Below are 27,904 nucleotides of genomic sequence, written 5' to 3'. Positions count from 1 at the left end.
AAGGGCAGAGCTGCCTCCCACCTAGAAGCAGAAGCATTATGATTTCCTTACCGTGCCTCAATACTGGCTCTTCACAGCAGGTGCTACTTGCTTGCCAAGGGCTTGTGGGGCTGCACTCCCACAAGTTGTATTAGGGCTCCATCAGCTCACATTAGATCATGCCTGTACTGTGCTGCAAAGCACACGCCACAGGGCTCATTTCCAGAGGGACTGGGCTAAGCCAGTGTCTTCCTCTTTGCCTATGACAGCTGCCTTTTACAACTATGACAGCCAAGTCCGGTTCTAACAAAATTAAGTCCCTAGGACCTTGACTCAGCAAAGCGTTAAATGAGCTTAAACTTGCATGTTTTGCAGGGAGCCTGTGCGACCTAAGAACAGGCAGATCCTTCCCAGAGCACCTCTGCTCGCCTGGATGTGGTGGCTGCTCTACTAAGCAACAGCATGGTCCCAGGTCTGCAAAGCAGAACTGTGTGTGAAGAGAGCACAGTCATCACCCAGAGTATGCCACATCTAACTAGTTTTGTATCTCATTCTTGTATCTCCCTGCATCTTTAAGAAGAAAAATAACAACAACGAAAGATTTTTTAAAAGCCCCAAGACTTTCAAAATGGCTTTCTAAGTATTATATTTCACCACCAGAGGAAGAATACCCACAGCTGAAAGCAAATCTCTTGTTTTGGTGTAACAGCTGGTGATGATGAGAAGCCATCCCCAGGTAGGATGTGATCAGCCTGGCTCTCTGAGGTCAGTAAGGGAACAGAAAACCTCACTTCCCTCAAGTCGTTTCCCTGCTGACAGCTAGCACAGGTGACTGTGGGGCTGTTCTTAGCAGAACTCCCAGAAAACAAGTAGTTGATGGACTTTGTATTGCAAATTCTGTGTCTCCCACATCTCCCTGTCCAGGCTTGGCTTAGTAAAGACGTGCACTCTCCCCTCTGAGACCTGTGTGCACTGCATATTCAGCATTTGTTTAGTGAACAGAATTCCCCTGGCACCAGGAGAAATTTTAGCACAGAATAAGCCTGGAGCTCCATAAGCATCATAAAAGAAATACAGTAGTTAACCAAGGCAAGAAATCTAATCCCCACCTCTCTCATCCACGCAGTGAAAGAATTTATGATAAACTGGGTTAAAAAATACTTTGTAAAATATTAATAACTAGTGGTGGTGCAGCTGCTCCTCCTAATAGCTTTTGAATGCATCTGCCAAATTCAGTCTTGACGGAGAGATCATGTTTTAGTGATGAATTCTGTGTGAAGAGGCAGCATGCAGAAGGGATTGTTGGCACTCACCAGCACTGAAGGGCTCCAGCTTTAGCTCAGATGCTGTTAAAAACTTGACAATCCACATAAACAGGATAGTCCATGAACACTCAAAATGTGTGAAAGATTTATCCAGAGCTTAGGCAAAAGAAACTGCTCTTCAGTCAATGCTTCTCCCCCTTGTGTGAATTCTCTGATGTCCAATACAAGATGAACTTATCCTGCAGCCCTGGCTTTACTGAAGTAAGAATCACAAGGCACCCGCGCAAGGAAACCAGGCCACAAGTTCTGGGGCATCTGAAATTACTTGTCTTATTCTGCCATAGCCAACTGTGTGACAGATTCTTCTTTTCTGATACTGTGTGCTTGATGATGTCTCACTGTGCAAAACATTAGTATATAATGATGGAAATTTTACCTGAAAATGAATCCCAGGACTTGGTCCTGTAATTGTTTCTAGAACATTTAAATGATATTGGAGTTTTTCTCCTTAATGTTTCAGTATCTCAACTTCAGAAACCCCGTGAAGGTTCAGAGTGTTTTCACCAGGCCAACTTCTAGCAGTAGTCCTGGTCAATGGGCAGTAGTAAGCAGCACAGTGGCTTTCAAGCTGAGTTAGAGGTGTGTCCACATGTCAGCGTTTGGCTTTAGATTTGAATGTTTAGTGGCACTGGATCCAGATTTTGGGTTGTCTTGTCAGATCTGTGGAATCCAACATGAAACCTGGAGCTAGACTCCAAGTGTTAAGGAACTGAAACCTGGGAACTTGATGCTAGCTGGATCTAAAATGCATTATCAGTCACACAAGTTTCCTGGTAACTGTGCTTTCGCTGCTTGCTGTTGCTTTTAAAGTGCAGGTATTTCAAGGTCTAGTGATCACTCTGCAGTACGCATGCAAGTGCCCTAGAAGCAAAGTCTTTATTATAACCTTATAATACAGTGATAGTCTAAAAAGTGTTTTCTAATCCCAGAAGAGGACCAATCTAAGTTATCTTTCTGCAGGACCTAACCAAATGTCATCAGCCTCTCCTCCGCTCTAAAGAAGCTGTGATCTACTTCTGAGCTGTGAGGTTAATATGTTGCTTGCTTTGATTTTTAGTTCTCCTCAGCTTGCAGCTCAGTATCGAAAATGCCAAATAAGCTTCATCTAAAAGGGCCATACTTTTTATATGTGTCCCAGGGTTTAATTTCTGTTCCCACACAAATCCAACAGTAAAACTCCTTCTCAAATAAACAGAAGCATAAGTAGACCCAAAAAAATACCTCTCATGCCTCCACCCAACTGACTTAAATTTTCCATGCTGCAATTTTAAACAACTCACAAACTCAATTGACTTTCACAGACTTTGGACTGGAAACACTACAGAAATAAAAAATATCCACACACAGATTAATGTCTTTTGAAAAAAAATATTTTTTTCTTAGATTTCACATTCAAAACTTGAGCTGCACACTGCACAGTACAGGAACAGTATTTTGCGAATCCAATTATCACCAAGTAGGAGTGTTTTGATTAGTTCAGCTGTAGCCCCAAAATGTCAAACTCAGTCAGCAGCAGGAGATGGACCCTAGGTGTAATTACAGTCAGTGGCCAAGACATGTCTCCTGGGCTGTAAAACATGCTTAGCCTACCCTGGAAATGCCCCATCAGAGGGAGGTTTGGACAAAGCCTTCAGGTAACTGCAATAGACCTTTACGGGAAAACTGCTGTTCTAGAGACTGTGTCTGATCATTCACCCAATGGATTTTGCTTTCTTTCCATTTTCCAGCTCTCCTGTTTGCCCTCTGCTAAATGAAATGGACCAAGCAGTGAATTTCAACCACAGTGCAATGACGTGGGGAGCAAAAGCCCTCACATCCCTGCTGGCAGGCTTTCTTTACAGCCCCAAAGGCTACAAACAAGATGACGTGTTAGCTATACTGGAGTCACTGCAGGTTTTATCCCAACTCTAGTGTTGCCAGACATCTCTTTTCCAGGTCTTTTCAGCGACAAGGGCACACATTGACCTCAGCAGTATGGAAAACACATGAAGACAACTCTTTTTTTAGCAAGCATCTTGTCCGGTGTTACAACAGGACTGGTTTCACAGCTCAAACCGATTGCCGTTTTGAGGATGAAGGTGAGGGGACAGACTCCTAGCTGGAAACAGTAACACAGCTGTCCTTCCCACAGCTACTGATATTTTTAGATATTGGTGGTAATTAGTGCTTTTCACCAATGGATATGTTTTATTTTAATAACTACTTAAATAAATTAATAACTAAATAACTAATAAATAAGTACTTTGTGCTTTGTTAGCATCATTTGTCCGAAGTCTTTGGAGAAGACGTTTTTGCCAATATGAGTGTTACTATTTCCTACAAGTCCCAGCAATCCCAAAAGCCTGACTCTGCTTCCATTTATATCAATAGGAGCAAACCCAGCCCCCAAGGACTTGTCTGGCATTACACAACCAGCCGACGATGGAGCAAACACGGCTCAGGTGCCCCAATTCCCACTTTGATGCTGCCTGCCCTCAACAGCACCAATTGTACCATGATTCAAAGAAGAGCAAGTTCCATCAAAACCCAAGAAAATCCCAACTTGCTTCATTTTCAACACTGTTTGTATGTCTCTGGCCATGCAGGGCACGAGATTGTGCTTGGTTGACTGTTGTTGTTGCTGTTCATGTAACACCTTCCTTAAAGCTTTCCAAGAGGTTTTTGGCCTGCTGTCACCTCCTGGGAAATTCTGGTAAGTATCCCATGCACGCAGGACTGCATGTTTGTGCCACACGTCAATCTCCTTCTGGTTTTCTCTTCTACTGTGTTTTATGTCAGGGACACCCTCAAGGAAACAAGATCCTGGCTGTTCTTGCTGCTTCTCCCCCATGTTCCAGGACTGATGCCATCACCACAGCAACCTAGCATGGAGTCACTTATGGCTGAATGAAGAGCTGGTGCCGCCCAGAGCCGGAAAAAACCAACAGAAAATGCCGGTTTGGGTGTGTGCTTGGAACTCCAACCCAGCAGAGAGTAAACATGGACACCTGGAGCAGAACAGTGCCTTACTTGAATGCTGTACTTGAATGGGGGTAGGTAGGCTTTTCACATTTCCAGTGCACTAACAGCAGAAGGACTCAGTTCCCTTTAAATGGTATTGAGTTATAAAAAAAAGCCATGATCCCCATCTAAGAGAATCTGTAATGTACCTTATTTTGTGCATGTACTCATTCTTGTGCCCTATATGAGAATACAACTGTTAGCACCAGTGGAAAGATAAATGCTGCCCTGCTCAGTAGACAATGATAAGAGCTGGGTGAGCATCTCATTGATGCAGCTCATAGAATCATTAGGTTGGAAGGGACCTCTGGAGGACACCTGGCCCAACCTCCTGCTCAAAGCAGGCCAAGTTGGATAAGGTTGTTAAGGGTCTCCTTGAGTGCTGAGAATTCCCAAGGGTGCAAATTTCTCTATGCAGTATTTGCAGATTTCCATTTACAAATGATCCACATTTGCCACGAAGGCCAGATTCCACAAGTTCATTCATTTATATCTTAATAAGTGGGTTGTGTGGGTGTCCATCAGTTCATGGACTGCCCACAAAATTCTCTCCTACTCCTCCTCCTGCAAAAGAAAAGAAGAAATTGTACAGACATTTGCAAGAGAAACTTGGAAAGGAGTAGAGGCAAGGAAACCTGGAGGGGGCAAGAGCTGCAAAGAGCAAAAGCAAAATTGTGTTTGTGAGCAGGTCTAACAGCTTCTGCCCTGCTCTGATCATAATGTCTACTTACATGGTGTTACTAAGTCTCAATCTGTGCTTTCTCTAGCTCGGTACCAGCAGTGGGTAAGGGGCACCCAGGGGCATATGGCATTCTGCACTCCAGCCCTCCTTGCCTTTGGCATGGAAGTGCAGTGGCTTTGAAAAATACAGCCCTGTAACTTAAACCAAACTGCCTGTCACTCAAGCCAGAATCAGCTGGGGTGGTTTTGGTTCTTAGTCAGTAGGCTCTAGCAGTCAGTAGTCTCTGTTGTCTGCATTTCCAACTGAAAAGAGTGCAGCTCTAGCCAGCTCTGGTGTAGACGATCACTTGGTAACTCACAGGCTTCAAGCAGACTTCTGCAGACCTCTGAGAAAATACTTGTGCTTGTGGGGCGGAGGACAAAAAAACCTGGCTTCTCCTCTGTAAATATGACTGGGGTCAGTCCTTAAAACACGCCCAGAACAAAACCGTCTTTTAAACAGTATGTGAAATAGCTGCCACATTTTTGTGCGGTACCTTGCTCCCCCCAGATAAAAAATTAGGATGGTTGTTGGTTGTTCTTGATTTTTAAATGTTAACGTGGAGGAGCTTTCTGATGCTTTATGATGGGCGACCACTCACCCACGACAAGACCTGTCATTTCTTATTCAGGTGGGCATGCAGTTCTGCTTCCAAGGCCATCTTGTCAAAGGTGCGCATGTTCGTCTCCTCCCGTACCTTTTCCCGGACATGGAAAGATGCCCGAGCGACAGACCTGGCATTTTCTAGCACAGTCGTCTTCTCCTTGAAGATCTGCTCGCTCCTCTCCAGCTTCCTCTCTATAGAGAGGAGAATCTCCCTGCGCCGCAAGTCCTCATACTGTTCCACCTTTTGCTTGTTCATCTTCTGCACTTTCTCCTTCTCCAGACGGCTCAGGACCACCTTGCGGGCTTTTTCTTGGACAGCCTCTTCAGCCACCTGGGCAGCATGCTGGAGCTTTCTCTCTGTCTCTCTAGCCAGGGCCTCCAAGTGCTCCTTCTGCTCCCTTTCCTTCTTCTCTGCTGCCAGTTTGGCTCTCTGAATCTGCATGTCCTCCCGCCTGGCCTTCTCCCTCAGCTCCTGGTTCCTCTTCTCCACTAGCTGTTCATAGTTCTCCTGAGCCTTCGTCAAACTCATCTCCAGGGAGGCCTTCAGCATTTCCTTCTCTTCTGCCTCTTGCTTGGCCAGTTCCTTGAGCAAGGCCTCATGCTTCAGCTTCTCCGCTTGGTTGAGCAGTTTCTTTTGCTTCTGCAGCTGCACCTCCTTCTTCAGTCTCTTCTGCGCGGCTGTGGACAGCTTCTCTTGCAGGAGCTGCTCCTCTCGCTCCCGGTGCTCCTTCTTGCCCTCCTCCTTCGCCTTCAGGTTGTGCTCTTGATGGAGCTTCTTCTGCTTGTCCTCTTGGATGGCCCTCTCCAGCCTCTCCCTCCGCAGCCGCTCTTGCTTCTCCGCTTGCTCCCGCCACCTCTCCTCGCATACCATGCGCTGCCTCTGCTTCAGCAGGGCGGCTTCCTCCTGCTCCTGGCTCAGCCTCCCCCTGCGCTTCTCCACCTGGCTCTCCCACATCCGCTGGCCCTGCAGGAGGGCCCTCTGCTTCTCCTTCTCCTCCTGCTCCTTCCGCTGCTCGGCCAGGCGCCGCTGGCTGTCCCACTGCAGGTGGGCCGCCTGCCGCTGCTCCCGCAGGAGGCTGGCCTCCTGGTGCTTGGCGATCATCAGCGCCGCGATCTTCTTGTCCCTCTTGGGCACCTCCGAGAGGCCCTTCCTCCTCCTCACCTCCCTGACGATCCTCTCCACCCGCTGGGCCGTCTCGGGCGAGTGGCTGAGGTCGCCCAGGCTGAAGCTGCGCCCCAGCAGGGAGCCGGCAGCGGCGGCAGCCCCCCCCCGGCCCCGGCCGCCCACCTTGCCCCCCCGCTCCCGCAGGCTCTCCCCGCTGTAGGAGGACGAGGCCCCCGACTCAGACGAGGTCTTGCCCCAGCTGCCCTCGCGGCGCTTCTGCAGCGAGTCCAGGGAGTGGCTCTTGGCCTTGGTGCCCGCTGGTGCCCCGGCCTTCCCCCCGCCATGGGGCCCGGGTGCCCCGGCCTTCCCCCCGCCAAGGGGCCCGGGTGCCCCGGCGGCGGCAGCGCGGGGGGCGAGGCGGGCGGCGGGCGAGGGCGGCAGGCTGCCGAGGGGCGCGAGGATCCGCCTCTTCTCCTCCCGGATAATCCTCTCCCGCTCCTCCCGGCACTGCTGCAGCTTGCGGCGGCGCTCCCGCTCGTAGGCCTCGTAGAGGCCGGCGGCCACCCGCATGGAGCGCCCGGGGGCCTCCCGCAGCAGCTCCCCCAGCGCCCGCGGCAGCAGCTCCACCGGCCGCACGGCGCAGCGGGCGCAGGCTTCCAGCGACCGCGGGCTGGTCAGCACGTACCGGCTGCCCTCCGCCGCCGCGCAGTCGAAGTTGTACAGGTCCAGGTGCAGCAGCGGCGACTGCTCCCCGGGACGGGCCGCCTCTGCCCCCGCCGCCGCCGCCGCTGCCCCCCCGGGCGCCGGGCAGGGCTGCGGGGGAGGCTCAGCCGGCGGCTCCACCATGACTCGGCCTGCAGGGGAGAGAGCGGCGGCGGGTGAGCGGGGCGGCGGGCGGCGCGGACGGGCCCCTTTGTCCCCCGGGCCGGCGCAGGGCGGCGGGGCCGCACCGGGGGTGGCCGGGCGGGGGGAGCGCCGCCGGGCTGCGGCTGTGGAGGGAGGGGGGCGGCGGTGAGGCGGGTCTGGCGGGCGGTGGGGCGGTGGGGGGGCGTCGGGAGCGTGCGCTCGGGCCCGGGGGCGGGGGGGAGGCTTTAAGGTGCGTGGGCTGTGCGTGGGGGCGTCCGGGGTGACGGGGGCGTCTGGGGTGACCGGGGGTACGAACAGAGACCCTGCGGCATGCGCGGGCCGGTCTGGCAATGAATGGGGGGGCCCGGCGCGATCCTGGGACGGGGTGGGGGTGCTCGGGCTCCGAGCGAGGGGGCCTGCCGTGCACCGGGATGGGCGGCGCGGCGGCCGGGGGCGGCCGCGGGAATGAGGATGGGGGTGTCGGGCAGGGCTGGGTGCGGGACCGGGACCTCCGCTTCAAACCGGTGCCCGCGGCGCAGGACGGAGCCCCGGCCCCCTGCAGCACTCGCCCCCTCCCGCAGCACTCACCGGGCCGGTGCGGCGGGCAGCCCCGCGCTTTGTCTCGGTGCCGGCAGCCTCGGCGATCAGGTGGGCGGCGGCGGCGGCGGCTCCTCCATCGCAGCCCGGTCCCCGCGCGGCACCCCCACCTCCGGGGCGGCGGCGGGCACGGTGCCCGCCCGCAGGCTGCGGCGCCCCGCGCTGCCCGCTGCAGGCCCCGCACGGGGGGCGGGCGGAGGCGGGCGCGGGGGGAACCCGCCCCGCAGCCCCGCGGCGGGGCCGGGCCGGACCGGGGGCAGCGCCGCTGCCGGCCGGGGGTCCCGCCCTCCGTCCCCCCCGCCGCGGGGGGCCGGGCCGGGCGCTGCGGCCACGGGAGCGGCGGCGGGCGGCAGACGGCCGGGCCGCCCGGCGTGCGTCCGTCCCTGCAGGCGTCCCTGTGTGCGCATCCCTCCGGCCTTCCCCGCACCTGCCCGTCGGGGCGCGCATCCTTCCCTGCAGACCTTCCCCATGTCAGCGGCGCTGCCTGGGTCGTGCCCCCTGTTTTTCACTGTGCCTGCACACAAACTAGCCCGTCTGCATTTACAGTTAATATAAACAAGGATAAAAGAGGTGTAAGAAGGAGGAGGGGATGCTAACCCAGTTTTATGGATGGCAGGCTGAGCCACTGGGAGATGAAGGTGCCTGCCTTGGGCCACCTGGGGAATTTGTGCCAGAGCTGGGAAGGAAAGCACTTGCGTTCTCAAATTTCAGTTCAAAGCCGTTTCCAGCCGTGAAACCCTGTTCCCTTTAGTGCCAATGCAAGCTGTTGTGTGCTGCAGGGATGTGTCAGGGCTGACAAGGGAAGGAGCTAGACTAGAGTGATGTTACAGTGCACCTTTTCAGGTACCCACTTTGAACATGCTGGTTGCAGTTACTTTCATAGATTCACGCGTTTCTACAGGGATCTTGGGCTCAAACCTCAGTGGGGCTGAAGAATGCCTTGTGCTAGAAATACCAAAAAGAAGGGTGGCGGGGATCATTGCCGGTTTTGGAGCTGCAGAGCATCTGTGCCACATAGTGGAGCAACTCTGATTTTGTCAGGCAGAGGACAGTAGTAGCAAATGCACCACTAGCCACTGTGTTACTTTCAGCAATTTCTTGTTTAACCTCTGCAGGTGTAGCTTAATCTGCTTTGCTTTGACAAGAAAGGACATGGCACTCACCAAAGGATTGCCAGGATGGGCCAGGACAAGTGTACAGAGCAACAGAAGGACCCAAGAAAGGCCTAGGGAGTCCTTGTCAGAAAGCTGAAGATCTGCAGGTTGGTTGTGGTTTCATATTGTACAGACAAGGACTTTGGATTGTGCTTATTCCCGTGCTGATGGATGCACACAGTAGTGATGTATCTGTACTGAGTGGGCAGGCTCCACCAATAAACTGTATTGACTAATCTGATCTCATTCATTCATCATCATCATAGTCTGCAGGGGATGGTTATAAAGCTTGGCAATTAGTTATGTGAAAAATCCTCAGGTCAGAGAACAGCTCTCTGCTGTCTGAGGAGCTCAGCTCACTGGCTGATGGGGGTAACCATTAATAATAGCTGTAGGACTGTAGCTGTCAAGTCATGGCTGCTCATGGAAAATATTAAGCCAGTAAGTGTATTTTCCAGGTAAGATGTGGGCTTCTTGGGGCTTTTGGCAGGTTGCTCTTTCAGCTTCCAGTGGGGTTGTATTTGGGCCTTGATCTTTCAGGTTTCCTTGTAGATCTTTTCAGGAGTCCTGTAAGTGGTTTCCCAAATGCAATTGGAAGGGGATTTATTGGGAGATTTTAAAAGTAGCTGGATATGACTTGAGGTGATATTAACACAAGCTGTTGAAACATGGGAGTCATATCCCTACCTCATCAAGACTAAAGGAGATTTGGGATGGGGCAGGAGGAGATCTCTGAAGGAGCTGAAGACGATCGCTGCTAGCGAGTCATTTTCACCCCCACAATTGTAAAACCTAATTCTCTGTTGGTTAGAAATGTCTAGAAATCTATGCACTCAGATGGAGCAGTGCTATAAGGTTACGCTCCTGCTTTGATAAATGCTTTCCTTCTTTTCATTGCTGTCAGTGATAGCAAGAGATGCAGGGCAGTGGAAAATTGCGACTACAGATTGGGGGGAGGGGACTGGAAATATTTGTATCACTTCAACAAATTCTTCTGTATGCCCTTCATTGCACATTTATTAATTACTTTCTTCCCATCCAACTTGAAAACCGCCCATACCTGGTTTTTTCTCTGTTCTCCTTGTGAGAGCTATTTTACAACCTACTAGAACTCATTAGTAAAATGTTACTTTCAGCTTTGGGTTTTCCTTCCTCTGTTTTATCTTCTTTAGTAAGTAATTTGCCCTCCCTCCTGCTTGGGTTTCTGCCTTACAAATGTTTGTAAACTGTTTCCATAACCCCTCAGAGCCAAGGAAAACATACTGTCATCGCAAATCAGTCCCCGGTAGTTGCACAACAAGCTATCACCTTTCTTCTGACCTCCTTCCAGTGTGTCAGGCTCCCAATAGCTGCTGCCCTGAACAGAGCAGCAGGCTGCTGCCCAGCGCTTACCTCTGTGCTGCCTGGCACAGGGTAGCTGTGTGCACAGTTCTGGTGCTGGTGCATTGCCTTCCTCCTCTCTAACACCTCCTCATGTCCCCTTCTCTAATTTGCTAGCTTTCCTAAGGTTTGCTCAAGGCAGTTTGACTTTCCAGAGCTGTTCTCCCCTCTGCCACAGGGAATCTTAGTTGGTGAATTATTTCTTCCTTGCTAAATAGCTGTTGTTCTCCAGGTTGAATCCCACCTCCACCTAGTTTGCAATTTATACTCTCTATTTCTCAGGCTGTGTTTACACAGTTGTTGGGAGGACCCTGACCTAGCTATTGTGTAGCTACTCTAGCTCTTAGCCTACTCTCTTTTGTTCAGACTCCTCCTGGTTTTGCACCAGAATATTCCTGTACCTTCCTGACCCCTGGGGATAGGGGAAAGGTGACAGCTCTAGGGAGAGGAGAGTAAGGAGCCCTCTGACAGTTTTTAGGCTACAGGCTGCTGGTATCTCCCAGGCACAGTGTCCTCCTCTTCCTAGCTGCTCATGGAGTACAACATCTAGTGCTTTCCTGAGTGTGCCCCTTCCCTTCCCAGAGGCAGCTCCTGCACCTGTCCCAGGACACACCAGAGCCTCTCCATCATAACCTTCTGTCAGCTGGATGGTTTAAGCACTGTTCTAGAACTTCAACAAGACACTCAGCCTAACGTCTTGGTGATCCCCAGCCCCATGATACCCCTGGTCCCTTCCCTCTGAACAGCCCCTTGCCACTAGCCATAATCCTTTGCTTACAGTCCCACAGCCCATCCACCTGAATGATTCTGCACCCTGCTCTGAGCTAAAGCTGAACATAAAGTCCCACGAGACTTTACACGCTGGGCTTTGCCTGGTAGCCAAGGACTGAAACCCAGTGTGCAATGATGTTGGTGTAATAGCCTGGCAAAAGCCAAAGCCCTCCTCTGGGAGGTTTCAGTGTTGGCTCCTTTTATCCATTTCCTGTGCTTTGCCTTTGGCTTTTGTCACTCCCTGCTTCTGCTCTGCCCACAGCCCTGGCACAGCCTGCCTTTCGCTTCTGCGGGCGGCAGGATGAGCATTTGCTTTCCTCCTTTTGCTGCCACAAAGTGTCCGCCAGGGCAATGCAGGCAAAGCCTCCGTGCTCCCCTGGGATGTAGGAGCTGTCCTGCCGCCTTCGGCCAGGCTGTTCCAGTGCAGTGAGTGCGCAGCACCCTGAGCGACTTCAAAGTAAGTGCCCAAAGCCGAGGTGCCGTCCCCACTGCTCACAGCCCACAGGCTCTGCTTAATGCTGTCATCTGTGGCTGGGCCTCAGCCACCTCATGTGAGTCCTTAGGGAAACAGCGCTTCTGGCTGGGGCAGATGCGCAGAGCAGGGAAGCAGAGAAGATGAGGACACAGGAGGTAGCTGGAGACTGTGACATATGGTGAGGGGCAATACAGAGGGCTACTGCCAGAAGCAAAATGTTTGGCAGCCACTGGGGACAGACTTGCACTGCAATATTACGTCCTTCACTCTAAAGCCAGCGTCTAAGGCCAGCATGTGACCAATGCTGACAGTGAGTCGTTATTAGTGTTCATTTTGTTGGGTAACACTATGGTGTGTGCTGTTTGCTATCTCACAAAATCCGCTTGGTCCTCATTAACAAAAAAGGTTTCGCTGGTCCCTGGCTGGAAGGATGTCCAGACAGTTGGTGCTCTCTGTATTAAGGACTGGCACGGATGCTTTCTTGGGGTCATGCTGAACAACTTGGCTTTGTGCAAGTTTGGCCCATTTGCAGCAGCCTTTGCGTTTGGGTAAACCTGTGCAGTTACCAGTGCTCTCTGAAAACAAATTATGTTAGGCTGGCAGAGAAAATTTTGAAAATGAGGGAAAAAACCTTGTCACTGCATATTTCCCTGGAAACAAGCATAGATGTGAGAGTAGATGTTACTTGCTTTTGGGGATTTTCTGTTGGTGGTGGTTATTTTTGGAGAAATTAGAATGCTGGCATATTTTGGCCCAAACCAAATCCTGAGATGCAGCTGCTGAACCTGATGTGCTCAGTTCTTCTGGTCAGGCTTGGCTTCTTACGTAGAGCTCATGGGTCATGAGGGAGTTATGGAGCCCTTGCACATGGTGTATCACGGAGAATAGATACGGCCCCAGAGACAGCGCAAACTTAAGATGAAGTAAACAAATAGATGCATCACTCAGAAGTGAGTGTGAGGATGTCTTTGTTATATGAGAGGTCAGTGTACGCTGTTGGAGTGATCTGTGCAGAACTACAGACTACATCTCCATGAGCTACTATCCATATACAAATAGTGCAGTGACCCAGAATCATCTCTAATAAGCAAGTGCCGTCGAGTGTAAACTAAACAGGAAGATTACGTGCTAACACTGGTTACATTTTCAAGCTGAAGTTGAAATGCAATTATGTTCCATTCATTTACTTGAAAACTGTTGGTTTTGAGCAAATGATCAGTCTTGCATGCCGCTTCAGTTTCCAAGCTGTGCTATTTATTCTAGCACAGCCTGGAAATCACAACATGAAGCTATTGAAGAACAGCGGGAAATATGACATTGCTGGTGACACTCTTCAGGGGAAGTAAAATGCAAAGCGTAATCAAACAGAATAAGATGTTAGATTAAGACTGGAGATTTTAAATTATTTTAGTTTTATTTAATCTGAGGTGCTTATTAACTGAATAGTAAGAGATTCTTTCTCTTCCTATATGATTTCTACCTTGACCATGGCATGTTTTTTATTGGTTAGGTATTTTTAGGAGAAGTGCAAAAATCTCACATTGCTTCTCCTTCCCTTATCAGAATCCACGCCAAAACATAGTTTTCCAGGGTACAATATTTAGTGTTCCAGTCTAAATATGAGCTACCTTTCCATTCCTAGATTGTATTTGGTCTTGCCTGATGGTGCTGTGCCAAGAAGCTTGTAGACAGAAGAAAGAGATTCGCTGTTCGCTTCTGCTCTTATTGAGGAGTGAAGCACAGCGGGGAGCAAGAGGGAGGGGTCAAGAGCTGGGAGCTGGACCCTTCCTCGCTTTGTTAGCCGTACACCCATGCTTATGAAGTGTAAAAGAAGTATATGGGGGCTTTGCACTCAGCCTGCATTGATGTGTGTGACGGCCTGAGGAGAAAGGCAAAGAACCGTTAAGCCCATGATACCTGTCTGCTGAATTCAGAACTGAAAGACAAATACCCCAGTCACAGAGGCAGGGCGGTAACACACGGGCCGAGTCGCATCACGCACCGAGGCAGTCACCGGGGCTGAGCTGTCCCTGCTGTTTTAACACTGTTTAACAATAGCCTGAGCTACCGAGTCTGCCTTGACTACAGCCAAACCCCCTTATGAATAATTCTGCTTAATTACAGGCAAATGTCTGCAGCTGAAGCCTGCTACTCATAATGATAGGATTACATGTAAATTCCTCAAAATTATACCTCTATCTGTATGTTTAGACTTTGGAAGGGATAAACTCTATTATTCTTCTACAGCATGAGCTGGGATTCCTAATTCCTTAGGCATCAGAGAGCATCTGTCCTGAACCCCGGAGGCTGTACCAGTTCCAGTGCAGTTCAGATCCTGTCAGCTGAATCCCATGTCATTGAAACCTCCCCGGGAAGGGAAACGGTTCTACCTGAAGAGTGGGACTGCAACTGGAGACAGTGCCAAATAGATTTTTCTTTTCCATCATCGGGCTGATGTCTGGGAATAAAGCCAGCTGCAAGACTGCTGAAAGGAAATCTTCTTAACTCTGATCATATTTGCAATTGGTTTTTATGCCAGATGTTGCCTCTGAAAATACGAAAGTCAGCAGACAGTAGTTTTAATACGCAGCTTTGCAACTTGAAAAGGGCTGAGTTTTTATAGAAAGGAAAGAAAATGAAGATTTACTGCTTCCTTGAGGTATACAGAATCACTGTATGTAGCCAAACAATGCAAAATCATGTGGAAAGAACAGATGAGAATCCAAGAAGTTAACAAATGTCCTGTAACAAAAACCTACGGTGTAATAGAAAGAGTTTCACAGCTATCCTTCATTTTGAAGAGTAAGTCAAGAGATGACTGACTTTCTTAATTTAATTTTCAAAATTGAGAATGAATGAAGAAGCTGGGGGTAAATTGGGCTGCTTTTCACAGGAGATCCTGGAACATGAAGTTCTCATTGAAAAAGAAGAAGGATTGGGGACAATGGGTGTTAGACAGGAACAGGTTCAGTGCTTTGCCTTGTCACTTTTTAACCTAAATAAATGCTATGAGTAGGTATCTTTGGGATCTGGGCCTCCCTCTTCCATCTGTGAAGAGGAATAATAGCATCTTCCCTAAGCGGTGCATAGCCAATGTGATAATGAACCGATATATTAAATATATTAGATAAATTTGGCAGCAGGAGGATCTCACGATGGTTGGAAAGTAATTTAAATTAATCACAGTATTTTTACAGTGAAGGAGATCTTGTCCTTCAGCCTCTTTGAAATAGAATCCCTCAGACAAGCAGGAGGGGTCCCCTGTACCTCTTTATTGTAGCACGCAGGCAATGATACAGCTACTGTATCATAGAACAGATACCAAAGGAGCAGGGTGGATATTTTCCCAGAACAGTTTGGCAGAATTGGTGTCTCATATATATGTGTATATAGGTCAGATTTTGCAGTTTCTCTGCTTATACTAACAGTCTCACTGGACTCAGTAATTTGGGGTTTGTTGTACCTTTTTTTCCTCCAGCTCTCATGCTTTCTAGCACAGCATAGGGTAAGATTCATGAGATGGTGCTGACCAAGCATGAACAGGTGCATGGCACCGCAGAACACACCACTGCAGATACCCATGCAGGTGGCTGCTGTACAGCGGTGCTGTGCCCAGGCGAATCGTTCTGCTGGGATTTGAGATCAGTTCTCTTGGACATGGGGTAGGTGCTAATTGCAGGGTGGCTCTGAGCTACCCGTGTGATGCAGATGCCAAGAAGGCCAATGCAGTCTTCTGGTTTGTTGGGCAAAGCGCCTCTGGTAGAGATGAGGGAGTACACCATGGCTTTGTGAGGTACTGAGGAGACCCAGTGCAGAACGCTGCATGTGGCACCAGTGTTAGCAAGTCCTGCAGGCAGGACTCTGGTGTTAAGAAATATTAAATTGTTTGAGACAGCAGGGCTGGTTAGGATGATCAGCAAACCAGTAAGCTAGCCTTAGGACAGGACACTAAAAGCACTTAAATCTTTGAGCTTATAAAATGAAATTTGAGGCAGGACATGACAGACCTTTAAAAATAAGCACGGGATCAGGCAACTTGGTGAGCCAGTGCCTTTCATATATACTGCATTTTGCTGTGCTAACCCAGGGGCATGTCACAGTCAACCTCAGAAATGCAGGCTCTGAAGAAGCTGCTCCTGTGAAAACCAGGGTGGTTTGGTTGTTGACTTCAACATGAGCAAGACCTACAGGAAACTCCCTTTTCCTTGCTCTGAACATTTAGCCCTTAAGTGAAGTGGAATTAATACCATTGTGCTGTGTGGCTTGAATCTAGCACAACTGGAGCAGAAGTCAATTTGCTGTATTTGAAAGAAAATTAATTAAGGCCTTGTTTGTTTCCCTCAGAGAGAAAAGCTCTGGGTAGTTTCCAGGAGATGGGTGTTTTTTTCCTGAGCTTCTTTGGTACAGGCCTATATGTACAGAACAAATGTTGTACAGCTGCAGACCCCAAATTGCTATAAGCTCCGGGCTGTGAGCTGGGTCTTCTGGCTCCCATGGTGGCGTGACATCCCTGGCGGTTGCTCCACAACTGCACACTGCATTTCAAGTCACAGAAAGGAAAATTAGCACAGTGAATATTGGCAGCACTCCGAGAAGGGAAATGTCATGGCAGGGATGAGGCTTGTAGCCTGGTTTAGTGTCACCTGTCCTTAGCAGCAGGGCTATAACTACGCAGAGAGGGCTAAAGGGATTTAGAGATGAGGAGCTCAGCATCATGCCCTCTGCTGCTGGAGTGCCCCTGCAAGGTAGGAGGGTGGATGGGGTGCCAAGATTTCTGTTTTACTGTTGGTTTTCCCATGCTCCTTTAGTAGTCTTTTGGAGATGAGCTTCTCTATTTACATCTACTCTGAATATTAATAAATGAGTAATGCCCTGCTAAACATGAAAAACATGTGTGGGTTCCAGTGTATGATCCTGGAAATGTAACCGAGGGCTGGCAGAACTGGCGATGTGCGCAGTGCAGAAGGAAGTGGGGAAAACCAAAGCAAAGCAGGAGAGGTAAACTGTACAGGAGGCTGATGGCTGTGTGGATTTCAGGAGCCCTTAAAAACTGATCTACTGCTGCACAAATCCCACTTCAAACAAGTTGCCAATGAATAGGTCACACAGGTGTTACCAGCAAGAAGGCAAAGGAGCAAGAGTGTGCGTGGCTGTCATGTACGCCCAAGTGGGAGATGATGGTTACTAGAATTGTGCCTGGCATGCTGCCGGCTCCGAGGAACAAAAGGCACCTCTGGTGTGATGCCAGCTACCTGCTTTCCCACCAGAATCTGGACATGGTGGGGGCTGACAGAAACAGCCAAAGGTGAGTAGCTCTCCTGCATCTTAATAGTAAAAGTTTCAGAGCTGTCTCACTGAGGAGAAAAGGTTTCTGAGGGAGCCTTCTGAAGCCAAAAAGTCTTTGATGACTGAGCTGGGTGCTGAAGGGTCTCTGCAGCAACTCATTCTTGGAGTGAAGCTGTCTCAGTCAGCTTGCTGGCTGGGCAGCTCTGCAAAGGAGGGTGCAAACGGCGCAGAGCAGGTACAGCATTCCCTCTGTGCCTGCAGGAGCTCATAGCACTGGGGAGGAGGATGTCGCACGGAATTGTAATGTTACCAGGGCTCACAAGTGAGGATGGATTGTGTCGCAGCCTGGGGTAACATTATCTCTTAGACTATTTTTTTCTCATCTGGTCATGCTTAGACTGTCGCGAGGCCTTTTCCAGCTGAGCACTACCATCAGGAATTGTATTTTACCTGTGGCTTCTCTCTCAGGAGTGAAATTAACTTGAAATTGGGGTCATGTTAGGTATCTGGTGCCTGGACAGACATCGATAACCTGTGAAGTCCATCATGGCATGGAAGGGATGGGCAGGTGTGCGCCTGAGGGTGAAAGGTACCATTTGTTATCATGAGGATGTGAAGGGCTTTCACCAGTTTGAAGAAGAGGATAAAAATTTCATGGCTGGGATTAAAGAATGTTTCTTTTATCTGAATAATCCAGTGGCAGGTCTGGATCTGGAGGGCAGCCAGTGTCCCTGTGAGGGTCTGTCAAGGCATGCAGAACAGTATGCATTTGCTGCACTAGGAGACATGCTTTGTACTGCTGCAAAATAGGGCTTCTCCAACCTGGCCTCCCCCGCCACCCCACTGCCGCAGCTTTGCCAAGAGGACTGGGGTGAAACACAGTGTGGGGTACCCCACTGCCCCCATGTATTGGCCATCCTCTTCCTCCTGCCCCCGGCCAGCAAGTCACAGCCTCACCAAATGCCTGTCAGCATCCCTGCTGGGAAGGAGTGTACTGATGGGCTAAGACTCACGTGATAGTAATGCTCCTGAGGAATAAAAGCAACATCCACAATCACTGGATAAGAAATTGTTTAATCCAATGGGACCGCACAAAATAAGTGTGCTTTGACCTTCTGGTGAAGGTTGGCAGCTTTCAAGCTTTAAAATTTCTGCTATCCAAAATGAAATGTTTCAATTAATTATTTATTTAATTTCTATTTGAGCAACCTGAAAGCCTTTGAACATCAGGAAAATTGTGCCAAAACACCTGGCTTGAGACTCTTAAGCTTTTCACTTGGCGCTTTGGTAGTGGCAGCTCCTGATCTTCCTTTATTGAATTGACACGAGTAATAAGGGGAAAATACTTCACCGCTCTGTTCAGAACCTGGAGCCTGAAAAGAATGGAACCAGTGTGTCACAGGCACTGGGCTGTGAAGAGGGAAGTACCTGTTTCAGGGGCAGCTGATGGCATTTGCTTCCTCTGAAGCATTGGCTGTTGCGTTATGTCTGCTAATGCAAACAGGATATTGCATTAGATAGGTGGTCTGATGCGGTATAGCAAATCCCATGTAAAAGGCATCAGTTAGTGTCTGTGCAATACTTAGACACATAAGATAGTTTGTAAATAGTGATTTCTGTGATTCCACACTAAACAAAAAACCAAGCACAGCCATATTAGTGTATCCAAGGCCCAAAAGGCAGAGCGTAGTGTTTCTTATTACAGCTTGATAGTGTTATAAAGAGAAATATGTATGAATGAGGATTAAGGAAACACAGTATAGCATAGAAATTAAAAAGTAAAAACTTCAACTGGTTGAACCCAAAAATGTGAACCAGCCCTTAGTGAGAGGCCGCTTCAGTGAGGATTTGCCAGGAGTCGCACCTTTCTGTGTGCATTAATGCCATGAGCAGAGGGAGCAGCGTGGCAGCCTCCTCACAGCTCTTTTTGGTCAGAGGTATGTCAGTTTCCGAACTTTTCCTCCAGGTCCAGGAGAGCTGCACCAATGGGTCAAACCAAAGCAAAAGGCAAATGTGGAAGGGGCGGAGTGAAAATACTGGCCCACGCCTGGGATTTCACAAAAAGAGCAGCTGTGTGAATCGGCAGGTTTATGTGGAGCTCTAGCTCCCACTCTCTTCCTTCCTGCCTTCAGGCATGTTTTCTGGATGACCATGTAGTTTTTTTCCCCGCTTTTTGGTTTTGATGTGCTTACAATGGGAGTATTTATAGGGAATGTTTTTTGTCGTATGCCATATTCATCTCCTGCATCCGATCAAGTGATGTTAAGCCATTTCTATAGCCTATTATGGGCTTCTACTGTGAACGATCACTGTGCTGTTGCAGAAAAATAGGAAAAGTAAGTTTCCTCCACCTTTCCAGCAGAGTTCCATATGCTTCCCCCCCACCCCCAGAAGAGAGAGAACAGTTCACTCTCCAGAGCAAAATATGAATAATGTAGCAGAAGGTAAGTGTTAATTCAAGGAAGAGAAAGGAAAGCAAAGAAGGAGCTCCTTCCTGATTCCCTGCGTGCGCTGTGGGATACAGAAGTGGTGTGTTGGGAGAGGCTGTAAATAGCAGATTAAGAGAGAGGAGGTGGCAAGGTGGGGAGCTTCCCCCTACACCTGTGTGCACCAAACCCCTCCCTGTCAGCACGCTCTCCTCCAGCAGCAGCAGCTCAGCTGTGGACCTTCCAGCCAACAACCATCTCTGCTGGTGCACAGAGCGGGACAGAGCCCGGTGTGGCCAGCGGGGTCCAGCTGGAAAGGGAGCCGAAGGGACAGGTGAGCTGGGGACACGGGGCAGGGAGCAGGCTGGCAGGTGGGCGACTGCCGGGACAGCAGCTGCCGAGGGGGCTCAGCATTCGCAGCAACGTGCCAAGGGCCGGGCCGCTCCCTGCCCAGCGCCCGGTACCCGGCACAGGCACAGCAAGGCAGCGGGGGTCCCGCCGCGGGATGAGCCCTCGGCCCGGGGAACAGGGCTGACAGCGCAAGGAGACCACCTGAACGTTGCGGCAGCGCTGCTGCTGCTGCGGCGCCGCTCCCGCTCCGGGAGGAGAGCGGCAGGACAGCGGCAGGAGGCCGGAGCGGGCCCCCGCTGGGGTCACCGCGGCTGCTGCCAGGTGCCGGGCCGAGCGCGGGCGCCACGTGTCGGTGCGGCGGCAAGCCGCGGGGCGGGGGCCTACAGCGTTCCCGCCGGCCTCCGGCGGCGGCAGACGCTGGCTGCGGTGGAGGTGCCGGGGCTCCGCTGCGGCTCGGCGGGCGGGGGCCGGCTCGGCCCCGCTCGCCTTCCCACCCGCAGCGGACGGGAGCCCCGCAGCGCCCCCCACCGGCCCCGCCGCGCCACCGGCGGCCGCCGCGCGGCCCTTTAAGGCCCGCCCCGCCCAGAGTGCCCCGGCCGGCGGCGCGCGGGGCGGGGCGGGGCCTGGCGGGCGGCGGCCGCGGCCGGGGCGTTGGGCGGGCGAGACGCCGGGGCGGCCGGGGCGTTCGGCCGCCGACCTTCAGCCCCCACCGCTGCGGCCCCGCCGCCCCTTCCGCTGCACCGCACCGCGCCGCCCCGCCCCGCCCCGCCGGGTGCCGGCCTGCCCCAGCCGCCCCGGTGAGCCGCCGCGGGGGAGGGTGCGCAGCCCGCTCCGGGGGCCGCGCTGCTGAGGGGCCGCCGGGGCCCGGGGCGGCGGGCGGGGCGGGGGCAGCGGCCTGGCTCCACCGGGGCGCGGGGCCGGGAGCCGGGCCTGTCGCCGGCCTGCGGGGGACGTGCCGCTTGCTTGTCCGGCAGCGTGCGTGCCGGCGGCGGGGGCCGGCGGCGGCCGAGGGGAAGGTCTCGGCGGCGGTGCCCCGGGCGTGGGGGGGAGCGGCCCCCGCGGGGAGAGGGGGGCAGACCGGGCCGGGGGACGGCGCCCGCTGTCCTGGGGGCTGCGGCGGGAGCCCAGTCCCCGCCCGGGCGGTGGGCGCCGGGCCGGCCGGCTCTTGCATAACGCCACCTGCGGTACCTGCGTGTCCCTCGGGCCGTGGCGGCGGCGGCAGCGGAGTCGGGCGTTTTCCGAGCTCCGCGATCTTCAAAGCGCGTATTTGCCCTTGCGGGGCCTCCTGGCGCGGCGTGAGCCTCGGGGATTTAAAAGCCCGGGGAGCAACAGCGAGAAGCCCGCGTCGCTCCCTCCTGCGCCTCCTGCAGCGGAGCTGACGGGTGCGTGGAGGGGCGCAGGGGCAGAGCGGTGTACGGGGTGAAGGCGCTCGCCGAGGCGCTGCTGCACATGGTTTAATGCGAGAAACTTTGTGTTCGTTAGGGCTCTCTTCTTGCTTTCTCACTCGTGGTGCCCTAACAGTGCCTAGAGGCCAGAGCTCCCCCGGCAGCTGCCTGCACAGGGGCAGCGCTCAGGCCCGGCCCGTACGTGTGTAACGAGGCCGCTGCCAGTCAGTCCCCTGGCGAACCTGGAGCTCAGAAACTGCCACGCTGGGCTTCTGGGGACTGGAAAGCAGTAACTCTTGTAAGTATCCCTAAAATTGAGTAAAAGATGAAAAAAATACCATAGCAGATAGTTTTTACTTCTGATATACTCCCTTAGTGCAGACAGTGATACGTATGTTTTTTCATCTTAGTAGTGTTCCTTTAAAACAGGTTAATGCAAGCACAGTAGTTTCCAAGCGGGCTCGCTCTCGAGGGGGTTGTGTTGTTGGGAACGGGCTTGATCTCAGCGTAGTTACAGTAACAGAAGATTTTTGCGGGGTGGAAGGAGGCGCAAGGAAGTAAACATATAAATTAAAAATATCCTGAAGTCGTCTTTGGAACGGTGGAGAGCTAAACTGAGCTGATGGGCAGAGAGGATTTTGCACTTGCCTGGTTGCGCTTCCTAGTGGCTTTCTGTGCGTGTTCCCATAAATGCTATTATGTAATGGTGCTTCTCTTGGCAGGAGTCTATTGTCACCGTAATTCCTGAGGTTTCTGGAGCAGTGCAGCTTGTTCAGGAGAGTGGTGGTCAGAACAATGGGAAGAAAAGCTCTTAAGAGGAGGTTGTAACCTCTTTAATTTTTTACGTGGTAGGATTAAGCTCAAAACATCCAGATCTCTTCCAGAGTATCTGTCTTCTGTTTCTTGTTCAGCTTGTCTTTCTTTTCTCCTAGGCTGCGCTATAGATATCAGCCACCAGCTTGCTACTTGCATTCTGCGTCAGAACCGGGAAGGCATTGCCGCTCTCCTTTAATAATAACAATTTTTATACTTTTTTTTGTGTGGGCTTTTTTCTCTTTTCCCTTCTGAACAGAAGTAGAAATGATATAGTTATTTTCAGAGCACTTATCTGTTGCTTAGAAAAAAATACTTGAGATAATAGGAAAAAGGGACTCTCCCAGTCTGCATCTCTAGTTAGAACTTGTCTGTTTACATCAAAGGGAGGCAAAATGCCTAAGCAGAGAGAATTTGCATATTAAATGCCAGTGCTCTAAGGATCAGTGCTTTTGTGTTTGCAGCTATCGCTCATTTCATCCGCTGCCTCCTCTTCAGGTGTCTGTCACAAATCTCTTTGTAAGTCAGCCTCCTTTTCTTCCTTTTGTGCCACAGAATTCTTTGGGGTATATTTTCTGTGTGGAGAGAGTAACTCTTTTCAGTGTTGTAGTATGGTGGCACTGGCAGTTTCACAGATCTCACTTCTGTCTCCTTGTAACTTACTTGGGTGCTGTTTCTGGTAATGATTCCCATAACCAAACTTGGAGAAGAAATAACTTTTTTTTTTTTTTCCTTGTCTGGTGTTTCATTTGGCCTCTTAAATTGGCTTGTCTGTATATAAAGTGAGTGGTTTATGGACCACTAGAGAAGAGAGTACTGTCTGAAAGTAGGAAGGGATGTTTCTTTAGGGGGCCACTGGTTTGAAGGAAATGTACCTGAAAGACCTGTAACCTAATTAACCAGCTTTTAAAATCAAAGATAATTGTTATCACTTTTAGGTGTTGTACCTCATTGTAGAGCAGAGTAGCACATGACAAGGGAGCTGTAACCTCCTCCTAGACAAGCCATTGTGAAAACCCAGCTGCCTTCATGTTCTTAGTTTAAAGAGCTTTTTTTAAATGCACATATGCTTCAGTGAACTCTGGGTCTGGGAAACTGCTGATCTGGAGGCTGAAATTTCCCAACCACAGTCTTACTGTAGCATAGACTTTGGTTCTGTCATGGAACTATCTGGACTTTAGTTCTCTCTGCTTGTCATGCAAATTGACCACCTACGATCTTTGAGGAGGGCCCAATGTCCTTGAGTTGTTCAGTGCACCATGTTTCTGCTGCAACAATTTCCAGACAGTTATCAGCAGAGTTTATATTTAGTGCAGCATGTGAAGGTGGACCGAAATGGCTGCTTGAGCTTATGAGCTGCCTTGGGGAGTCAGTGAGTGATGGTTGCTGGAGTCACTAAATGTGTCTCCTGCCTGTAGTGTAGTGATTTTGATGTGATTAGCTCTGTCCTGTGATCATGGATGTTTTCAGCTATTTTATTCCTGCCTGGAGAATTGTTTCAGCTCTCAGTAAGAGCAGTCTGCAGTGGTCTTAACCTCAGCTCCTTAGCTGTGCAACCTCTTGGCTGCAAACTTGGGTTTCTGCGGCTGTTCTGTTGCATCACTTCTGCTTTTTATCAGTGTACTTGCTCACACCACAGCCATCTACTGCTATACTGCCCAAATACGTGTCTTGTTCGGTCTGCTTTCATGAGAAAACAGATGTAAGCTGCTGGCCTCTGTCAGTCCAGGAAGGCTTGATGCTGCACCCAAGAGTCTGTAGGGCCACTGCTGTACTGCTGTCTTCTTTTTTTTTTTTTTTTTTTTCCTTCCTTCCCCTTTTGAAATTTGCATCTCTTCTTGCGAACCTGAGATCCTCCCAGAGGAGCCTATTGCCTGCTGATGCCTACGTGAAAGATCAGTATCTTGGAAGCCTTGGTCCAGCGTTTTCCCAGTCTATGTCCCTGTGGTGCACTCTGCCTGGTACAAGGACTCGCCACAGCTCCCCTGCCCTCTAAGCCACTTGTCCGCTGCTATAACCAGCTGATCCCAGCTGATCAGGCTTAGCTGGGGGAGAGAAGATCTTTCACTAGGCAGGGCTGGGCCCATTTGCCTGAAAGACTTGGGGAGGGGGAAGGAGAGGGATTGAATTCGGCTTTAGGAGTATGTAAATAGAAACATGAAGGCATTTCCTAGAACAGGAAAAGGGAAGACAACCCATGTGTAGCAAAGATGCTTGCTCATAATGTGGTATTGGTTACAGTAGATTTTTCTTGCCGGAAGTACGGTAGCCTGTAATTATGTTTATCTAGTTGTCATGACAAGTGTCATCATGTATGAAATGCCATCATATATATTTGATCTCTGTCAGGAACCTATTCTGGGTACGAATGGAATTATTTCAGATGTAACTATTTAACCCCCTGCACAGGAATTAGCAGTTAGGGACTGCTAGGTGACTTTGAAGCGCGCTCTGTCTTTGCAAGTCCGTCTCTGTAAGTGACTTTGCTGTTCTGTAGTACGAAGACAGTATTTTCCTTGTCTCTGCTGTCAGGCTCATTTGAGCAGCTGCAAAAATTGATTTTAAGTTTAACCAGTGGAAATGCTTCCTATAAATTTCAGGAAGCAAGCTTTTGTATGTAGCAAGAAATATTTTTACCTACTGTTTGTATGCTGTTTGTCTTATTACTGAGTAGTGGCAGCTAGTGCCCTCTCACAGGAAGCTTCATGTTCTCACGCAGCTTACTTTGTGATGCAGTCTGCAAACAGCGTCTTTTCAGACTAAGCCTAGTGCTGCTAATAAGACCGGTGGAAGCCTCATCTGTTGCTTGCTTGCTTGCTTATTTATTTTAAACTGATGATATCTGTATTAATTCAAGAGTTTATTGAGGTAGCTCACACTGTCAAAGAGCTGCAGGATCAGAAATTAGAGGTATGAAACCCTACTTCTTTCCTTCTGCTTCAGTTGCCTCATCCCCCAGCTTCTGGCTTTCTCTGCCTGTGTGTTGAACAGGCTCCTGAAGTGGAGCGTTCGCTGAAAACCATCTCTACAGTGCAAAGGATTGATATGTCTCATGTCGCTCTGGTGAGTTCCCAAGGGGAACTGCTATCCTGGCAACCAGCCCACCCCGCAGTAAACTTGCTTCCTGCTGTAAGTGAGTGTTAAGTGGAATGGGTTAGTCTTCACCTCTGCAGCAGTAACCTTGTAGGCAAGGTAAAGTACAGCCTTTGGAGCTGGTAGAGCACGGTAAAGGGAAACTGGCTTCTGGAAGCACTTTTATTGTATTTATGCTATAAAGTAGAATGGCTTTCAATCTAGCAGTGTAAACTCACTTGCCATAGGAATGACTTCCTTGTAGATGGCTTGAACTTTGCTAGGCTGAAACATGCCACCATTTTAACCTCATGCTCAGAAGTGAACCAACTTCAGTATGCTGTGTGTCTCTCTGTAGCTTCCTTAGCTTACACTTTAAAAGCTCCAGAACCATTTTGAAAACTTTAAAGCTGTTTACATTTTTCCTCAATTAATTTTCCTCCTGGTTTGTAATTAGATGTTGCTGTGGTTTGCTGCTGTTCCTGTTTTTTCCCTGCGTTGGCTTAATGGGGTTTGGTAGTAAAATGAATAGGAATTGAAAGAATGTCTTGATCAAAACTGAGTTTGCATCTTGTTTGGGTATGAAGATAGTTAAGAAGTTATGTTGGAGAGTTGGATCTCTTTCTGCAGGTCTCCTAAGGGAACATAAGTTTTAAGAGGGAAATCCTGTTGATACATCAGTCTTTTTGTTTTGTTTTTTTTTTTTAAAAAAAAACAAACACAAAACCCACACCAAAAATCAACTCAACAGACAAACAAACAAAAAACACCCCAACCCCAAATCTCCAGTTTCTGTAAGTGAGCTTGAGAGTGATGTTCTTGTGCTATATAAAAATAAAGATACCTCAGTGGCTAAATTTGCAACTTGCTTTTCAACAGCAGCTGTTAAAGGCAGCTTGCTTTGAAAGGAGCTACAGTTTGTATGTGTAATTTTAAATATATAGATTAGTGAAATGCTTGCATGTCTCTGACCTATTTAAGATGTTTGGGTTGCTGGTTTTCTTTTTTTTTCATGATAAATAATTTCTGGAAAGTCTTCAAGGAGTAGATATTGAAGCAGCCCACACTAGTACAATTATATTGTGGGATGTGCCAAAATCTCCTTTGGGTATCGGGGCCCATTTGTGCTGATTCCTTGCACAAGGCATTTTATTTGTTAGACCTAGTAAGGTGCCCTAATGTTGATTAAATCCCCTTCAAATAAGGGGTAGAGAGAAGGTAAAGATGCATAATAAGAATACGTTACTCTCTAATGAGCCAAAAGGCAAAAGAAAGCTGATGTGCAGCGAGGAGGTTATCGCTCTCTGCTGTGTGGGGATTCATTGTACTTGAAGGCTAAGACAGAAAGTGCCCCCAGAATAGCTTGTATAGGTTATCCTTCAGTGTTGGTGCAGAGCCTGGGGAGAATACCTTCTGCACCAGAACACCAGCCCGAAAGGCTGATTGACATCTCTGCTTCTCGAGAGAAGTGTCAAATTGCAGAGCATTGCTCAGAGGGTATGAAAGCTTCACTTCTCCATCTGCTGCCGCATATGCCACTGGTGACCCAGTGGCCATATGTGAGATCATCCTGAAAGCTTTAAACCCAGCTCCTTGCCCAGGGCCCCTCGCTCCTTTTGAAAGTCCAAGAAGGGCATGCCGCTTGCTTCAGGAAAGGGAGGCTCCAGTTTAGCCCTTAGGAAAATTGTGTAGTACGTCTTTATAAACTGAAGTGTGAGACTCATTGCAGGCTTTGCCCTGGCTTTGTGAGCGAGGGCTATGAAGCCTTACAAGCATACTAACAGAGATCCATTAAAAACCACTTCATGGTTGTAGGGAGCAGGGTTGTATGATCAGGGGTTGTGTCTTTTGGTAAGCGTATGATTATTTAAGTTGAACAAGAGATATGGAGAGGACTTTGCTAGGTTTACTTTAATTTCATTAGCTGTGAGAACCTCCATCTCAAGTCAGTTTCTGGGCTGCTGTCTCACAGGGCTTGCACACTTCTGAGACTCAAAAAGCTGACATTTAAATGTGACAATGAAATGTTTAACAACAAAGGAGATCTTTAAGCAGGCTAGACAAAAATTCCTTTCAGCAGCAAAGCTTTTACTTTCGCTTTTGGATGACCAGTTTGCCCAGTTCTCAGTTGGTTGCTGTGCTTTCCGAAGTGGAGATTACTTTTATTAATAACCATCTTTTCTTTTTAAGTCTTGCGATTTTTAGTATTAATACTGAATAAAAAGGGGGTGTGTGGGGATAAGAGGCATTGAAATGTACCTGTGGGGTTTTTTGGTGTCATAAAAGTGAATTTCCTTTCTCCTATGCTTTTTTGGGAAGTATGTGCTATTTGTGATCACTAGAGGGTTGTTTTGGTTTTTTTTTTTTTGGTGGAAGTGTATGTGCGTGTCTGATCTGTGTAACTTCAGGTAACTTCCCAGAAGGTTCTGTCCTGTTTGGAAAAAAACCAACCAAACAAAAACCCAAAACCCCAAAGCTTAAGCGCTACTGAAAAACTTTTTCAGTAGTACTCTGCTATGCTTGAAACTGCCATCGTTCTCTTCTTACACTTGAGATTTTTAAATTGAATTTGCAAGGTTAGTTTTGAATAATCTTTGTTTTCGAGTAACTTG

The 27,904-nt window shown here is 49.7% G+C and overlaps 2 protein-coding genes across 6 annotated transcripts in view; one reads left to right on the top strand and one right to left on the bottom strand.

The window, feature by feature from the left end:
• Positions 1-2,657: 2,657 nt before the first annotated feature.
• On the bottom strand, positions 2,658-8,431 carry CCDC177 (coiled-coil domain containing 177). The gene is made up of 2 exons (XM_037395093.1): positions 8,171-8,431; positions 2,658-7,590 (listed from the first exon to the last, which is right to left on the bottom strand). The coding sequence occupies exon 2, from the start codon at positions 7,580-7,582 to the stop codon at positions 5,642-5,644; it is 1,941 nt and encodes a 646-aa protein (XP_037250990.1). The 5' UTR covers positions 7,583-7,590; positions 8,171-8,431; the 3' UTR covers positions 2,658-5,641.
• SUSD6 (sushi domain containing 6) overlaps positions 7,509-27,904 on the top strand; it is a 100,515-nt gene continuing 80,119 nt past the window's right edge. For 2 of the 5 annotated variants that reach the window (XM_037395105.1, XM_037395097.1), the window contains exons 1-2: positions 7,509-7,614; positions 9,295-9,440. The gene's annotated coding sequence lies outside the window, so the exon portion shown is untranslated. Of the gene's footprint in view, positions 7,615-8,454; positions 9,023-9,294; positions 9,441-21,135; positions 21,706-27,904 lie in introns of those variants that run through there. The other 3 variants (XM_037395100.1, XM_037395101.1, XM_037395099.1) reach the window with 3 other exon arrangements.

Source organism: Falco rusticolus, chromosome 7 (genome assembly GCF_015220075.1).
Source record: "Falco rusticolus isolate bFalRus1 chromosome 7, bFalRus1.pri, whole genome shotgun sequence".
In the NCBI taxonomy this organism is placed as follows: Eukaryota; Metazoa; Chordata; class Aves; order Falconiformes; family Falconidae; genus Falco; species Falco rusticolus.
Note: the sequence above shows the minus strand (reverse complement) of the source record. Positions and strands in the feature narration are given on the sequence as shown.